Below are 15,416 nucleotides of genomic sequence, written 5' to 3' on the forward strand. Positions count from 1 at the left end.
TATAGTCATCCCCCTTACACCATGAGGAACATGAAGAACAGGTAGACTAAGTAACTCATTAAGACGATGAAGTTAGAAGGAGAAGAGCCAGGTTTCCAGCTGGGCAGCCTGGCTCCAGAGACCCTGCTCTCAGCCAATATACCAGATAGACTCTAATTAGTGTAATATTTATTGTATTATGAAAAATGCAATAATTTATGCCACAACAAAGGAAAAATTCAGAGCAATAGAATAATAGAATTATTTTTCTAACTTTTACATTTTCAAAGAAAAATAAACCAAGCAGATCCCATCATAGGAAAAAATGGTAACTCATAATAAAATTAATACCCTAACATGAAGCAAGTCAAGTCAAATATGCACTAATGTGTCAGTCGCTATTGGGACTACAATTTAGTATAAAGGTGCACTCCTTGCCCTCCTTGGGGTTTATAGGATAATTTGAAAATAAAATAGATTCCAGAAGATCACAGAACATAAATCTTTACAAAGTCAAAATTTCATATAATGAAAGAGTGGTTGTGGTACAGGGTATGGAGGAGGCACAGAATCACAGAATGAGCTAAAGTACATTCAGTTGTCTGAAAGCATATTCAACAAACCATAAAATTATGTCATTCAGATCTCCTAGGAATCTCAGGACACAGGCAACCTTATTGCCTTGGTTGTAAAAATGAAGCCATGAGATTAGTGAAAGGGTGAAAGAATTCTTACAAATTCAAAACTAACAGAAATTTGGGCCCACTTAACAACTGGCAGTTTGGTTCCAACAAGAAAGAGAAGGAGAGATACACTATAAAACAAACAATAAATCAATTAAACCTGATATTGTACCAACAAACAAGAAGAAACACAATTCAATTCAACAAATATTGAAAATAGTGTTTGGCAGAAGAGGAAACGTCTTATATTAGGAAATATATATATTTATATCTTATATAGAAATATATATTCATATCTTTATATTATATTTTATTATACATGTATGTATAATAAAACATACATATACACATTTTAAATAAATGTTTAGAACTTTCCAGTGAATGGACAATATTTGTAAAGTAGAAATGCAGTTACAGAAAGTTTGTGCTTAATCTCCTGATAGCCTTTACAGTCTATCTAGAACAATAAAATCTCAAGCTAATGTGATGTGATCTGGAGTCATACATTCTTAGAGGGAATAAAGGAGACTTTTTAAAAGTAGAACCATTTCGAGTTTTTCGCAAGAAAGATATTTAAGGCTGAGTTTATATCAACTGAGTCAGAAATTGGACAACATTGCCTTTAAAATTTGAGCTAGTGTTTAACGAAGTATTCAATTAAATTATGCTGATCAGCACATATATATTCCATGCACATGGATATGGAATATGTAGTCTTTTGTTCCTACTTCCCACTCCCTGGTACAATCCAAAAAGTGATGGAAGAAATAGAATTATGCAAAGTAATGATGATTACTTATCACTCTTATTATCCTTAGTGGCAATGAATTAATTAGCAACTATAATCCCAAAATCTTATCCAAGTTGATTTTATAAATGATATACTTATCTTTTCTATAAGCTGTTGAGGCACTTATCATTTTATGATAGGGAATATTTATTACAGTTATATTAGGTGTATAACACTAAAATAGTTATTTTACATTCTCCATTGTGAAACAAATTTAGAAACTTACAAAGATTGTGTAATATTTCAGAAAAAACTGACATTAGAAATGTAATCTCTTTTCAATTTTCTAATTAGCTTACCTTTTCAAGTTCTTATTATTGATATATTTGAGATTTTAAAAGTATTTTCATTTAAAATATTATTGTAATCAGAGACTGTTGAGAGTGTAATTTATCACTGTACTTTATATGTACTCTGTCAAGTTAACTTCATTACTTGAATTTTTCAGTATGTCTTTATGTAATGCATTTACCAAAGATTTTCTGTGTTGCCACTACGGAATGTTCCCTGGCAGGAATAATTCAACAGGGAACAGAAGAAAATATAGGTGGATACACAGAACGTATATAAGGCCATTTGCTGATGTTCTCAAGTGTTGAGAAGTGGAAGCTTTATACCATAGTATAACATTGGTACATTTAATAAATATTGTATAGAAATTTGAACTGAGGTAAAATTTTGAACTTTGGCTATGGGGAGTACTAATGGTACCATTTGCAATAATAGTGAATTTGAGAAAAGATCTGTTTTAGGTAAATCTGATAAGGTGAACATTTTTTTTTTACTTTGTGCAAATTTCTTTTAATGTACACATTCCTCACCTTGTAATAAAATTAATTGATTACAGATCTGCCTCCACCCCTAGTCTATGGAATTTTAAAGCCCATGCAACGACTAGCGCATTTTCATACTCTCTAGAATACAGTTTGGCACTTGGCATTCATTAGGTACTCAGTAAATGTTTGTCACATGCATGAACAAAAATTTAGGATGAAAGGAGGTCTTCTGAGAAATGGGGAGTGGAAAACTAGATTTCAGAGTCATTTTTACACAAAAAGGAAATAGTGCCTACTGTTAAGTCTAGCCACTGTCTGGCACACAGAAGTTCATTTATATATCTTGAGGAATGAATGCACGTATGAATGGATAAATGAAAGAACGAACAAGACATTCAGTTAACTGAAGAAATAAATATGTTAAGGAAAGAAAATGAATAAATTCTGAACTTTGGAAAGTAAAAAGCTAGAGGAAGAAAAGCAGTCAGTGATAGGCTTGGAAAGGAATAGTTAAAAGAAGAAGCAAGGTAATAGAGTGTCACAAACAAGAATATGTTCTAGTTTTGTTTCCAAGTCTTTTACATTATTTCATTTTAATTCTGACAATAGTCCTGAGAGGTAGAAAGATAAGGTATTATTATACTTTTCTTAGTAGATAAATAAATTGAGCCTCAGAAAGTTTAAGTGACTTGGAGGAGAGCATTTTAAACAGAATTCTTCACATTATCAATCATAAAATGTAGAAAATATAGTAAGGACTGAAAGGATGTCACTGCATTTGACATGCAGTTCACTGAAGTCTGGGCAACGTAAGGTTGAAAAGGAGAAAAGTGGAGGGGTGGAAAGAGAAGTAAATATTTTAAAAGATGAATGCATTAAAACAGGTATCACATATGTGATAATAACTAGGTGCCACGCAGAAATGACATCACATAGTGTTAGAATGGGGCAGAATTTATGGTAGAAGAGGATTAACATGAATATCTTCTCTTCTTACCCAAATGGACAACTTGCTTCCAATAAAATGCTTTTCATTTTATTTTACATATATGTGTGCACATGACAGTTTTCTGACTTTGAAACTATTAAGATTTTAAATCCTATTGAGTAAGATCTTCTTGATCAAATTCTAACAAATACTGCTTCTGTGACTCCTTTCTTTAATGTTTTCCATCCAAAAGAACAGTACTGAAAACATTTGGATGGGAGTCCAGGAATGAATACTATCTCACACTGCAGCTCTGCCAGCTCCCCTCTCACTTGGAGAATAACTTCTTATTAATGTCAATATGGAAGGCTCCTGGTAAAGTTAGTAATTCTACTTAAGGATAATTTCTACAGGCAGTTTATTATTTCAAATCAGAAGAGGAAAAAAAAATAGCAAAGAAACATTTTTTTTCCTTGACTTCTCTAAATGTATAAAGGGTGGCATATGTGAAGTACTAGAAGAAATATACACAGTAAATTCTGCAATAAAATGCATAAATTCTGAAATGACCTAGTCAAACTTGAATAGATCAAATTTTCTCCTTCTTCGTATTTTATATGCTAACTTAAATCTTTTATTCTTCATACACATATACACAAATACACATGCCTGCACACACACACACACACACACACACACACACAAGCACAAGCTTATAAAAGCGTATCTGAGATTGCAAAAGCTGTTTTCTGAGTCAAATCTGTTTAGGTTTGTTTAGGAAAAGATAATTCTTATTAATATTAGGATTGCCAATTATGGAACATAAATTTAAATAGTGTTAGGCAAATAATCAACAGAATTGCTAGTTAAACATGATTCAACATTTTACTCAATTTTTGGTGATGTACATAGTATTTAATAATAAGAAGAATGAGATTTTTAAGATAATATAAGCACTTTACATATTGTTCTTTTTTCCTTCCTGAATTCAGTTAAATAAATAAACTATACTCTGACTGTGTCTACATACCACATAAATGTCTAGATAAAAAGTGACAAATTTAGGCCATCATCCAGCTATTTGAAAACATTTATCTTGATGACATTAAACATCTGGATGTTTCCAAATACCAAGATGTTTGATGCCCTGCAGATAAAATATCTGATGACTAGTTGAATCCTTTACTTATCTGTGGCATAAAAATATACATTTTCATGTACATATCTCTTCCAACATCAGACAAAACATGTAATTTCAGCATGGATATAGTAGGAAGTCATAGGAATCATCAGGTTTAGAGAGATTTTTGGTATGGTTGTTCTTAATGAATCTCTGACCTAGAAAAACACATTTTATTTTCCCTTCAGAAAACAAAAGAGTTAATTGTCATTTCAACAATGTGAATTAAAAGGTAAAATGATTTGTAAAATGAAGGTGCCTAGATACATAAGCTTTCATCTACAATGACCCACAAAAACACTGTATGTGGGGAAAGTATAACACAAAGTAGTCTTACTTGACTGAATCATTATTCAATTGAAATGTTATATAAAGCATTTCTTTCTCTCATTATCTTTTTAAAAAACATTTTGTTTTTCTTAGCATTTCATTTATGTCATCCAGGTGAAAATGACAGACATTTAAACTTTCTAATTTGATAATTCTGACGTCTGAAGTGATGATCTGGCACAAGGATGGTAATAAACACAAATTCTATTTTTGGCCATTCATTAGATTTTAATTTGTCTGAATCATTGAAGACTGGCTGTTCCAACTACTCTGCCTCATTTTCTTACTCTAGTCTAATTGAAGAAAAAGTCATTCTTCTATAAGAAACAAGGCAAATATCATTATAGAGTAGAATATGTGTTTTGGTTATAAACTTAAAGGAAAGATTAATGTTCTTTTCAATTCTTGCCACTTTAAAAATAATTCTGTATAAGCATTAAATAACATTTCTAAGCCTTTTGAATCAAGATTGCTTTTACTTCTTAACTAGAAGAGGAAAATAAATGTTAAAATGAAAAACAATTCCCTGAAAGCTAGAAACTATGATAGCACTAAAATAACAGACAATTGCATCACACATTTCAGCTCCCAGCACTGTACCTTTAGGATCACTCAGAACTGAACCAAAGGCACTGATGACCACATCGGCTTTCAGATGGACCATCTGATCTTCATCTTCATTCCATTTTCCAGTTTCATCTTGCTCTGTCCGAACAAATTGCATAGCAACAATTCTCCCACCTTTTACTATAACCTTCCGTGGGGACAGGAATGGCAGAAATTCACACTTTTCTTCCTTAGCAAGTTCCATCTAAAACAAAACAGAGAAGAAACTTGAAAATGTTTCTTATTCCACACAGTATTTGATTTCTAATTGAATTATACATGCTAAAGCTTATGATATTAAGTCAATATGCAGCTTTTTCTTTCATCAAATCTGAGTTTCAGTTGCCAGTTATTTGCATTTTGTAAATCACTGACTCAGGGAGCCTTGAATTGGAGTTGTAATGTGGACGTTTATAGATCACGGCATCATAAGGTATTTCTCAAGTTTTAAGTACTGCATGCTCTACATTTGGTAGTTTGTGAGGTTTCTGACCATAGTAGCCTATTATTTTTATGTTTTCAATTCAGTAATTAAGCTCTCTTTTTTTAATCATGCTGCATATTAAAAGAAATACTTCTGTTTATTACCAGGTTGCATACATCCAAGCTGGAAAAAAGTCAATAAAGTGGGTGAGCCAATCTGTGCAAGTACATGATTAGAATGGTAGGTAGGAGAAAAAGACTAGAGAAACTGTAGAACTAAGAAATAAAAAACATTTTTTCTTCCTTTTATAAAACCACAGAAACAAATACTATAAATGAAAAACTGAGGACAGCGAAACAAGCATGTCCTCCTGATGAATCTCCAGTTCTTCCCCATTTCCTATGTAATTCATTCTGCCATAAAATCTGGATACCTCGGTTTCTGTTTGTTTTCATATGCATAATGGAATGTTCATTGAGACAGAATATTAATGTTTATTCATTTGCTTATTTTTCCATTAATTGTTTTTGGAGAAATCCAGGCCTTTGTCAATGCAATCAGAAGTACTATGTTGAATGTTCTTTTTTTAAAAAATGCAAAAATGTCCTACTGAAGTGTTTTGGGATGTTCAGTCTCATTATTTTCCTTCACTCTGAAAGTCAGGCAGATTCTCAATAGGATCCCTGAGTAATGTTTCCACTGAGGTTGTGTGTATGAGGCTTCAAACTAAGAGTTATCTGGGCTTTGTCAAGATGGAAAAACTGAGACATAAAATAATTAACTCAATGTTGTCATCAAGCCATGGGCCCATCTTTCAACAACCTATCCAGAACTAGTGCCATGCATCACGATCACCTGGAAGGCTCATTAAACCAGATGACATAGGCCCATTTTCAGAGTTTCTAACTGTGGAGGTTTAAGTGGGGCCTGAGGATTTACATGTCTAACAAATGCCTAAGGTGATGCTATGCTTCTAGTGCACAGATGATACTTTGTTAACCACTGTCTTTATTAGATTATAGTTGACTGGCTCAGCATTTGGTCTCTACGATGCATTTTCAAAGACAGTAATATTGCCCCAGGGAGCAAAAATTAATTCTTGGGGGAAAGAAAAAAATCCTTAGATATCATAATGGTCTGGTCCCTTCAAAGACCTAAAGGATGTAAACAGTTATACAGTATATCTATGGTATTAAAATTATAGCAGGGAGGATTAAGAAAAAAATCTGAAGATAGTCCCAAAAAGGGTAAGAAGAAAATGGTTGGGAAACACTGATCTATACTATACATTATTATGAAGCTATTCAATCTATGTCTTATTTAGGATATTTTTAATATTGTCATTAAAGTCTTAAAAATTGGAACCACATAAAAATTATTACACAGTCTTTCCCTTTATATTATGAAAATCAAGAAATTAGCAAAATATAAAACATAACATGTGGGATGTTATGCTGGTAAATATACAAAACAGTTGATATAAAACTGCTCACTCCTCAGACAGGAAGATTAGAGGTAAGCAGAATTGAATCAAATCTGAAAACTGCTCTGCTGCTTATTTGGGATAGTTTCCTTATATATAAAATGGGGAGAACACCATCTCATTAATCAGTATGTGTGGTGTTACTTAAAACAACTCCAAAATGTAAAATGCCTAAAGCAGAATTTAGCATATAGAAGGCTATGTACTCATAGTTGCTATTTTCTGAATTCACTTTTTTTTCTCTGAATCATTCTTCAGCTATTCAATATCACTTAGAAATAAGATTGTGATTTCAAGAGAAAGGTGGCCCAATAACAAAGGTTAGTAAAAGGCAGGACAAAGACAAACCTTAGACTCTTCTTTAGTTTTCTACAAAATAAAAATGTATGATTTCTGGAAGGCAAACTATTCCTTGAATACTTAAAATTATGAAATAAATATGATTCCAATATGTAAAATATGTTTTCTGTATCGCTTTTGTCACATTTGTGCCACATATCACCTTATAACTCATCAATATAAACCAGTTTATTGTGTTTCAAAATGTCAAATGGTGCTACATTTTAATGATAATGCCACACTTGATTGAATAACAACTCCAAATGTTTATGGTTTGAATAAATCAATATACAATGTGTATCTATAACAGTACTGTTTTCTGTGGAGGGCAGAAATGAAACACTGAACTATGCTGTACCTATTGGGAATATGTCTTACAGATTGATTTAGGATCTGTTTGATCCCACTCTATCTTTGCTATCTATTAATACCTCTACAGTATCTGTTATTACATATAGATAATCTCTTATACATTTTGGCAAATTTGGCATTAAATTTGGAAACAAAAATTGGACATGACTAACAAATCAAAAGCTTCTATGAATTTAAAATAAAGATTATTAATCACTGAATGCCTGAGCATGTTTTAGTAATGTTTAGTAATGTTCTCACCATGGTTTTGATTTTTGAGGACCTTGTATAACCATATATAGTTATAAACATAAGAAAACTGGCTTTAGCATATGCTCATCTAAGTGCACCAGGTTTGATTACATGTCTTCAAATATCTAGCAGTCTTACCAATTATCCGACAGTGCACTGGGGATGGCATGAACACTGGACCCCACAGAGATTCGTCTGCATTTTTGCTTTTGAAACTTTAGAGATCTTCTTCACTCACTAATACATGTAGAATTAGACTACTAAGCAGCAGACATAAATCACACCACTTCCTGCTATTTTGCTCCTTCATAGCTAGATTTTCCATTTTACATAAGAAAGGGAAAATTGTTTAAAGAAAAAATAGTAATATCACTTGCATATATATATTTGTTGGGAAAGTATTAATATTGGGAGAGTGAGATCATGTTAAGATTTATCTTGGGAAATAGGGAAATACTAGGACAATGAAAATACAGGGTAAACTTGTATAGTGAATGCTTACCATTGTATGCTGCCTTGGCATCTATTTTAAATATAAGTTGGACTTTGTTATAGCAGAAGAAAGATTCAGTCACCCTTGACACACAGTTTCCCATTCTATACTGTACCTCCCTGCAGCACCCCCGTTTCTCAGTGTGGTGGATCAAGATATTTGCCTTATACACCTGCTCCCTGATCACCACATCCCTATGAAATGAGTAGATGCAGCCTGCTGGACTGGTCCTGCTGACCCTCCACCCTGCATGGACTGTGCAGACACACCACAGTGACTGCCTCTCAGCCAATGCTTGACGTCCTGGAACTTGTGCCTGCTTGCTTTAAACCAACCAGTTAAAATTCCCCCGAGAAACCTGTTTGGATAACGCCCTGGACCCATAAATAAAGGCACTGGCCCGCAGGTCCCATTTTCTCTCTTTCTCTCTCTCTCTCTCTCCATGCACACCTGACCTCCGTGTGTGTGGCCTCTGTGCATGATGTGTACCCCTTCAGGAACTGTAAGTAAGAAAATCTTTATTTCCATCTTGAGCCTGTCCCAATCATTGAAAGAGTGCTCTCATCTTAAAGATCCTAAATGAAAATTGTGACATTACATGTGAAGTGAAATATACTTTGAAATATTTTTGGACATCATAAGGATTTACTTTCACTATTTAACAAATCTATTATTTGTCTTGTTATAAATTTTGTCTTATTATTTTTGTTATTTTTTATTTTATCTTAATTAATTACTTAATTAATTTCAGACGGAGTTTCGCTCTGTTGCCAGTTGCCCAGGCTGGAGGGTAGTGGCAAGATCTCAGCTCACTGCAGTCTCCACCTCCCCAGTTCAAGTGATTCTCCTGCCTCAGTCTTCCAAGTAGCTGAGATTACAGGCACCTGCCACTATGCCTGGCTAATTTTCGTATTTTTAGTAGAGATGGGGTTTTACCCTGTTGGCCAGGTTGGTCTCAAACTCCTGACCTCAAGTGATCCGCCCACCTCAGCCTCTCAAAGTACTGGGAATACAGGCGTAAGACACCACGCCCGGCCATAAATCTTGTTTTATAAGAAGATAATAATGGTAATAAGTATTTATAACACTTAAAAGTATTATTTTAAGTGCTTTACATATAATTCACTTAATCTTCATACAGAAAATACATATAATGCTTTACATGTAACTCAATCTTCAGACAGAAAATGTTATGACACCCGTATATTTGTTACAAAAAAAAAGTATTTAGCTTCAAATCGACTTTGTCTCCCTGCTGTGGTGCAAAAAGCCAAAACCGCACTGGGCATCATCATGATTTTACAGATTTAGCATACAGCCTTAGGCACACTGCTGCTTGCTGGCCTCACAAAGAAAAAAAAAAATCTGTGGACAAGCATTATTTTCTTCCTACAGAGGAGAAACTGAGGCTCAGAGAAGCCAAAAATACATTAAGGGATGAAAAAATCTGAAATTAGGATCTGGCTGAAACTAAATCCTATGTGGTCTTCATGATGTCCAAGAATAGCAACTGTAGTATATTTGAAATAATGAGACTGTATGATTCTAGTTGCTGAACCTCAAACAAAGCAAAGTGGAAAAGGAAAAGCTAAAGTTAAAGGTGAAGAGCTTGGCTAGACATAGGTCCCTTTTGTGGGAAGAGGAGACTCAGGCTTCCCAGTCTAAGCACATTTACAGGTACTATAAAATCATGAAATATAGGAACCACATGATGGATTTATGAACCCAATATTGTAAACGAGTTAATAGAGACACCTTGAATCTAGATAAAGAGTAAATTTAGAACAAAAAGTACTGCTTCACAAAGTGGATATTAGCTACACAGAACATATTATCTTAAGATATAAAATTTAAAAACTAACATAGAATTTAAATAAGTTTGTTCAATAGTAAACTCATTCTCAACACTCTTTAGAGGAAGAATACCTTATTTAACATTCTATCCTTTATGTCCAAGAGTGATATTAAAATAGTCAACAATTGATAAGTCAACAACATGAACATTAAGATAGACACCCAGTAAATCAGAATATATGCCACTCAGTAAGCCAATGAAGAGGCATCAAGTGAATGTCACATGGAAGGACAGGGCATCAAGATTGGTCACAGCCCTATCTGTGTCTATCAAAATGATTGGCACACAGTAGACCCTGAATACAGTTTTGTTTAGTAGAAAGAAGGACAAATTATTATGAAAATCTGAAGGACATTCAAATTAAGGAAAGTACAACCAACTAGTAGTATACTGAGTGAATGGCTATTAAACATTCATCCCAATGTAAGTAACAGGACACAGCAGAAGACATGCTACCTGCCCAGATCATCCTATGTTGCAAGGTTGAAATAAAAAAGCAAATGGTGTTCCTCCTCAGTTGTCAAGTTATGCTGCTATCAGAAAACATGGACCAAACTGACCGGTAGTCTAACCACATGCAGCATTAATGTTTAAATTAACCAGCCTTCTGTGACAAGTAATTCACAGATGTCAGAGTTAGTGCCTTTTAACAACTAGTGTTTGTCAATAATCATTAATAATCAGTAACTCTGAATCTGGATATGAATGCTTCTCCTCATGGCACCCATATATATTTATTTGTTTGATGGAGCATATCTTTATGAGGGACAACTGGTATATCAAGCAAACATGCCAACCTCTCTTTTCCTAATCTCCACCAATAAACTAGTAAGCAGCTATAAGGGTCCTTTTTTACATTTGACAAATCAGATTGTCACTTTCTTTTTACACAGCAGCGGGAAAGTTAAAAAAAATTCTCAGCTTTGATTTTCACCTCCATATTCAGGAAAGATATGTGGCTGATGCTGAGTGAAATAAAAATAGCATGCTATAAGCATGCAATAATGATCATCATTTTAATGATTAACTTTATGTAATGTGATGATTTGGTCTGATTAATATTACAGGCATCATACTCTAGAAATTATGAAACAACTTAATTTTCTATAATTAAAAGCATGATGTCAACTCATTTTTAGATTGCACATAGGCAAAGCAAGAATAGGTTATAAACTATAATGAGCAGAGCTCAAAACCAGCATATATTAAATTCTGGGATAACTTCTAATAAGCCAAAGTTTGAGAAGCAATATGAAGAAACAACATTCTTTGTAAAGATTACCCTCTAATACTAATTGACCATTTATCCATTCTATATGAACACAAAAACCTAAAAATATTATTTAGAAGAAAAATTGTTTAGTAGTCCACTTTAGCCAGTGATAAACCTAGAAAATATTATCTCATTTCATCACTGTTAAATTATTGGATGTACCAGAAACATTCAGAGCCATGTGGTAAGAGCACCCTCCATGCATAGATCTAACCAAACATTTGTTAAATATTATGTACAAAAAAAGTGCTGTGAGCTACAGTTAAAATAAACTCTGCCTTAAAAATCTCGCAGAAGCAGAAAATCAGCATTTGTAGGTAATAATGTATGACAAACATTATTTGCTTGACCCAACTTTAGTCAGGTTTCTGAACCTTTTCCTAAGCCCACTTGTGTGCTTTTTTGTAAAATCCAGATTTAGCAATAACCCTGCTAAGTCAGTTTAGCAAAATCCCTCACCCTTGATATCTAATCATCTTCAATATCTCATCAGTTACCTCATCCTCCACTATGACCCAGGTGATGTCTGACCCTCGCCTGTCTTCTGCAAGAATCCTGTTAGATTGATTTAGCCAACAGGATTAAGTCTTACCTTAATGTTTCCTTTCAGTAATATTTTATCTACTCACCCGCAACCTACTCCTTGGCTATTACTTCCTACCTCCGCATTCTGTATTTGGAGTTTAACTCTCATTTGGGGGATAAAGAGTGTCATCAGATATTGATAATGGAGGGTTCTTGCTAAAACCACACTTTACAGGGAAGTACACAGGTGGGCCTTGGAGAAGGTTTAGGAGCCTGATTAAAATTTGGCCTTTGGGAGGCCGAGACAGGCGGATCATGAGGTCTGGAGATCCAGACCATCCTGGCTAACACGGTGAAACCCTGTCTCTACTAAAAATGCAACAACAACACAAAAAATTAGCCGGGCGTGGTGGTGGGCGCCTGTAGTCCCAGCTACTCAGGAGGCTGAGGCAGGAGAATGGCGTGAACCTGGGAAGCGGAGCTTGCAGTGAGCTGAGATCACACCACTGCACTCCAGCCTGGGCAACAGAGCGAGACTCGGTCTCAAAAAAAAAAGAAAAAAAAAAATTGGCCAAGTTAGGAATCTTTGTCATGTGTAAAGGCAGTGTACTTGAATGGCACATAAATGGGCATTTCACTTAGCAGTAGTGCAGATCAAGGAAGGGCAGCGCTGCTGGGCACGGTAGCTCAGGCCTATAATCTCAGTGCTTTGGAAGGTCGAGGTGTTTAAGGCTATGAGTTCAAGACTAGCCCGGGTAAAATAGAGAAACCTCATCTCTACTAAATTTTTTTTTTAAATTAGCCAGGTATGGTGGCATCTGCCTGTAGTCCCAGCTACTTGGAAAGCTGAGGTGGGAGGATCTCTACAGCCCAGGTGTTTGAGATTGCAATGAGCTGCGACCATGCCACTGCATTCCGGCCTTGGTGACAAAGCAAAATCCTGTCTTTAAAAAAAAAAAAAAAGAAAGGACAGCAGGGAAAAAGTGCTATATCCTTGAAAGAAAAGTAGGAATTAATCACTGGAAAGGAATTAGTTACTAGGAAGTTCTTGTATGGGATCCATTCTCTCTCTTTGAAGAAGTGGGTGTGGAAGGGTAAAGGAGTTTATCTCAAGAAGAAAAGAAGGGAAGCAGCTTGGTTAAAGCTCTATGTAATATATAAACATCCTAATGGGAAACAAACTATTGTCATTTATAAGTGGAAGAGTCCTTACCAATGGAATGCTTTTGGCATGGCATATCTGTTAGTTTAGGATTGCTATAGTAAACAAACCTGGAAACGTGAATTTAAGGGGCATAGATCACTATAAAGAGTAATGCAAGTTACATAACTATCTGAGTATAAAATAGATGTCTCATAAGTGAAACAACTTTCTTTGATCTAAGTGATGGAGCTACTTACATGACTTAGAGACCACATGTTAATCTGGTTTAGAGCAAATCCTAATGCAGCAAGATAGAACCTGAGGAACTCTGTGGGCAGTGGTCCTGCACTTCTTGTTTACCTGACAGTTTGTTTTTAATTGTATCTTTGAAGTTAACAATAAAGTTTGATACAGAGTGATATTTAATTCATATGAGTTTGATTTCACAATCCAATCTTCTAGTTATCTTGGTTACCAAGGACATGAAGGAGGGCATTAAACTTGGCCCATTCACACTTGATCTCATATTCTTTAATTTACTAAACAGTTTTTTAATATTTAGTAATTTTTGACATTTTATTTTGAGTGGTGAAATGCAGAACAATTTTTATATGTTAATTAATCTCTGGCCTGTAAAAGCAAATTCTGCAATTATTCTTTTAATTAGGCAAAAAAAGTTTGCTGAGACCACAAATTGACATTCCTTCTTTTAGTACCTGGTATGGTATTACAGGCTTCATTCACATACAGAATGTTTTCATTTCAAGTTTTTTAAAGTTGAAGAATCTTGAATATAAAGAAACATTTCTCCAAATGAGAGTTGTACTACACACTGGATAAATATAGTCGTCCCTTAACTGAGTCCTTACTAATTTTATTGTGTCACTATTGTGCTGCAAAACCCAGATATGCAATGTAAGGAATAATTTAGAGACTTAAAATGCCTTGACACAACTATCATTAAATACATCTCTTTTAACAAGTAAAGAGTTCATTTTTTTTGTAGCTGTGGTTTGTTTTTTGAGATGGAGTCTGACTCTGTCGCCCAGGCTGGAGTGCAGGGGCGTGATCTCCACTCACTGCAAGCTCTGCCTCCCGGGTTCACGCCATTCTCCTGTCTCAGCCTCCTGAGTAGCTGGGACTACAGGCACCCGCCACCACACCTGGCTATTTTTTTGTATTTTTAGTACAGACGGGGTTTCACTGTGTTAGCCAGGATGGTCTCAAGCTCCTGACCTCGTGATCCGCCCGCCCCGGCCTCCCAAATTGCTGGCATTACAGGCATGAACCACTGCACCTGGCCAAAAAGAGAATTTTTAAACACTATTCATTTACTACTGATGACATTTTCTTAAACCTAACACCTATTTTCATCTTAGGTTCTGATGGATTCAAGCCTTCCTGGCAGCTGTTGGAGTATCTCACAAAACTACGTTCTGTGTAACTTGGTGCCTTTGTAGTTCCTCCTTTAATCTTAAAATGCCTCCATGTACAAATTCTTTACAAATTAGGATCATCTGTTTCCTGCCACTTGCTAATACTCTCGGATTCTAGTAATTTTTATTAATTTTTGCTTTTTTATATATTACTTGCTCGTATTTCCTTTTTTTTTTTTTTTTTTTTTTTAGTTCTCAGCTATCTTTTAAGAGACTGAAAACTAGGGATAATTTACTTTTTTGTCTACTTTTAATGTTAGATTGACATAAAACTGTGACAAAATAATTTTTTTAACAGTTTAAAATAAAATGTGCACTTATTCCAGTCTATCATTGTTGGACACTTGGGTTGGTTCCAAGTCTTTGCTATTGTGAATAGTGCTGCAATAAACATACATGTGCATGTGTCTTTAGAGCAGCATGATTTATAATCCTTTGGGTGTATACCCAGTAATGGGATGGCTGGGTCAAATGGTATTTCTAGTTCTAGATCCCTGAGGAATCGCCACACTGTCTTCTACAATGGTTGAACTAGTTTACAGTCCCACCAACAGTGTAAAAGTGTTCCT

At 34.7% G+C, this 15,416-nt stretch overlaps 1 protein-coding gene across 3 annotated transcripts in view; it reads right to left on the minus strand.

Moving 5' to 3' along the window:
- DPYD (dihydropyrimidine dehydrogenase) overlaps positions 1 to 15,416 on the minus strand; it is an 858,879-nt gene that overhangs the window by 486,579 nt on the left and 356,884 nt on the right. For all 3 annotated transcript variants that reach the window (XM_063624340.1, XM_063624342.1, XM_063624341.1), the window contains one exon: positions 5,267 to 5,477. In XM_063624340.1, coding sequence (XP_063480410.1) covers positions 5,267 to 5,477 — 211 coding nt within the window. The remainder of the gene's footprint in view (positions 1 to 5,266; positions 5,478 to 15,416) is intronic.

The sequence above is a fragment of the Symphalangus syndactylus genome, chromosome 12, assembly GCF_028878055.3.
Source record: "Symphalangus syndactylus isolate Jambi chromosome 12, NHGRI_mSymSyn1-v2.1_pri, whole genome shotgun sequence".
Lineage (NCBI taxonomy): Eukaryota > Metazoa > Chordata > Mammalia > Primates > Hylobatidae > Symphalangus > Symphalangus syndactylus.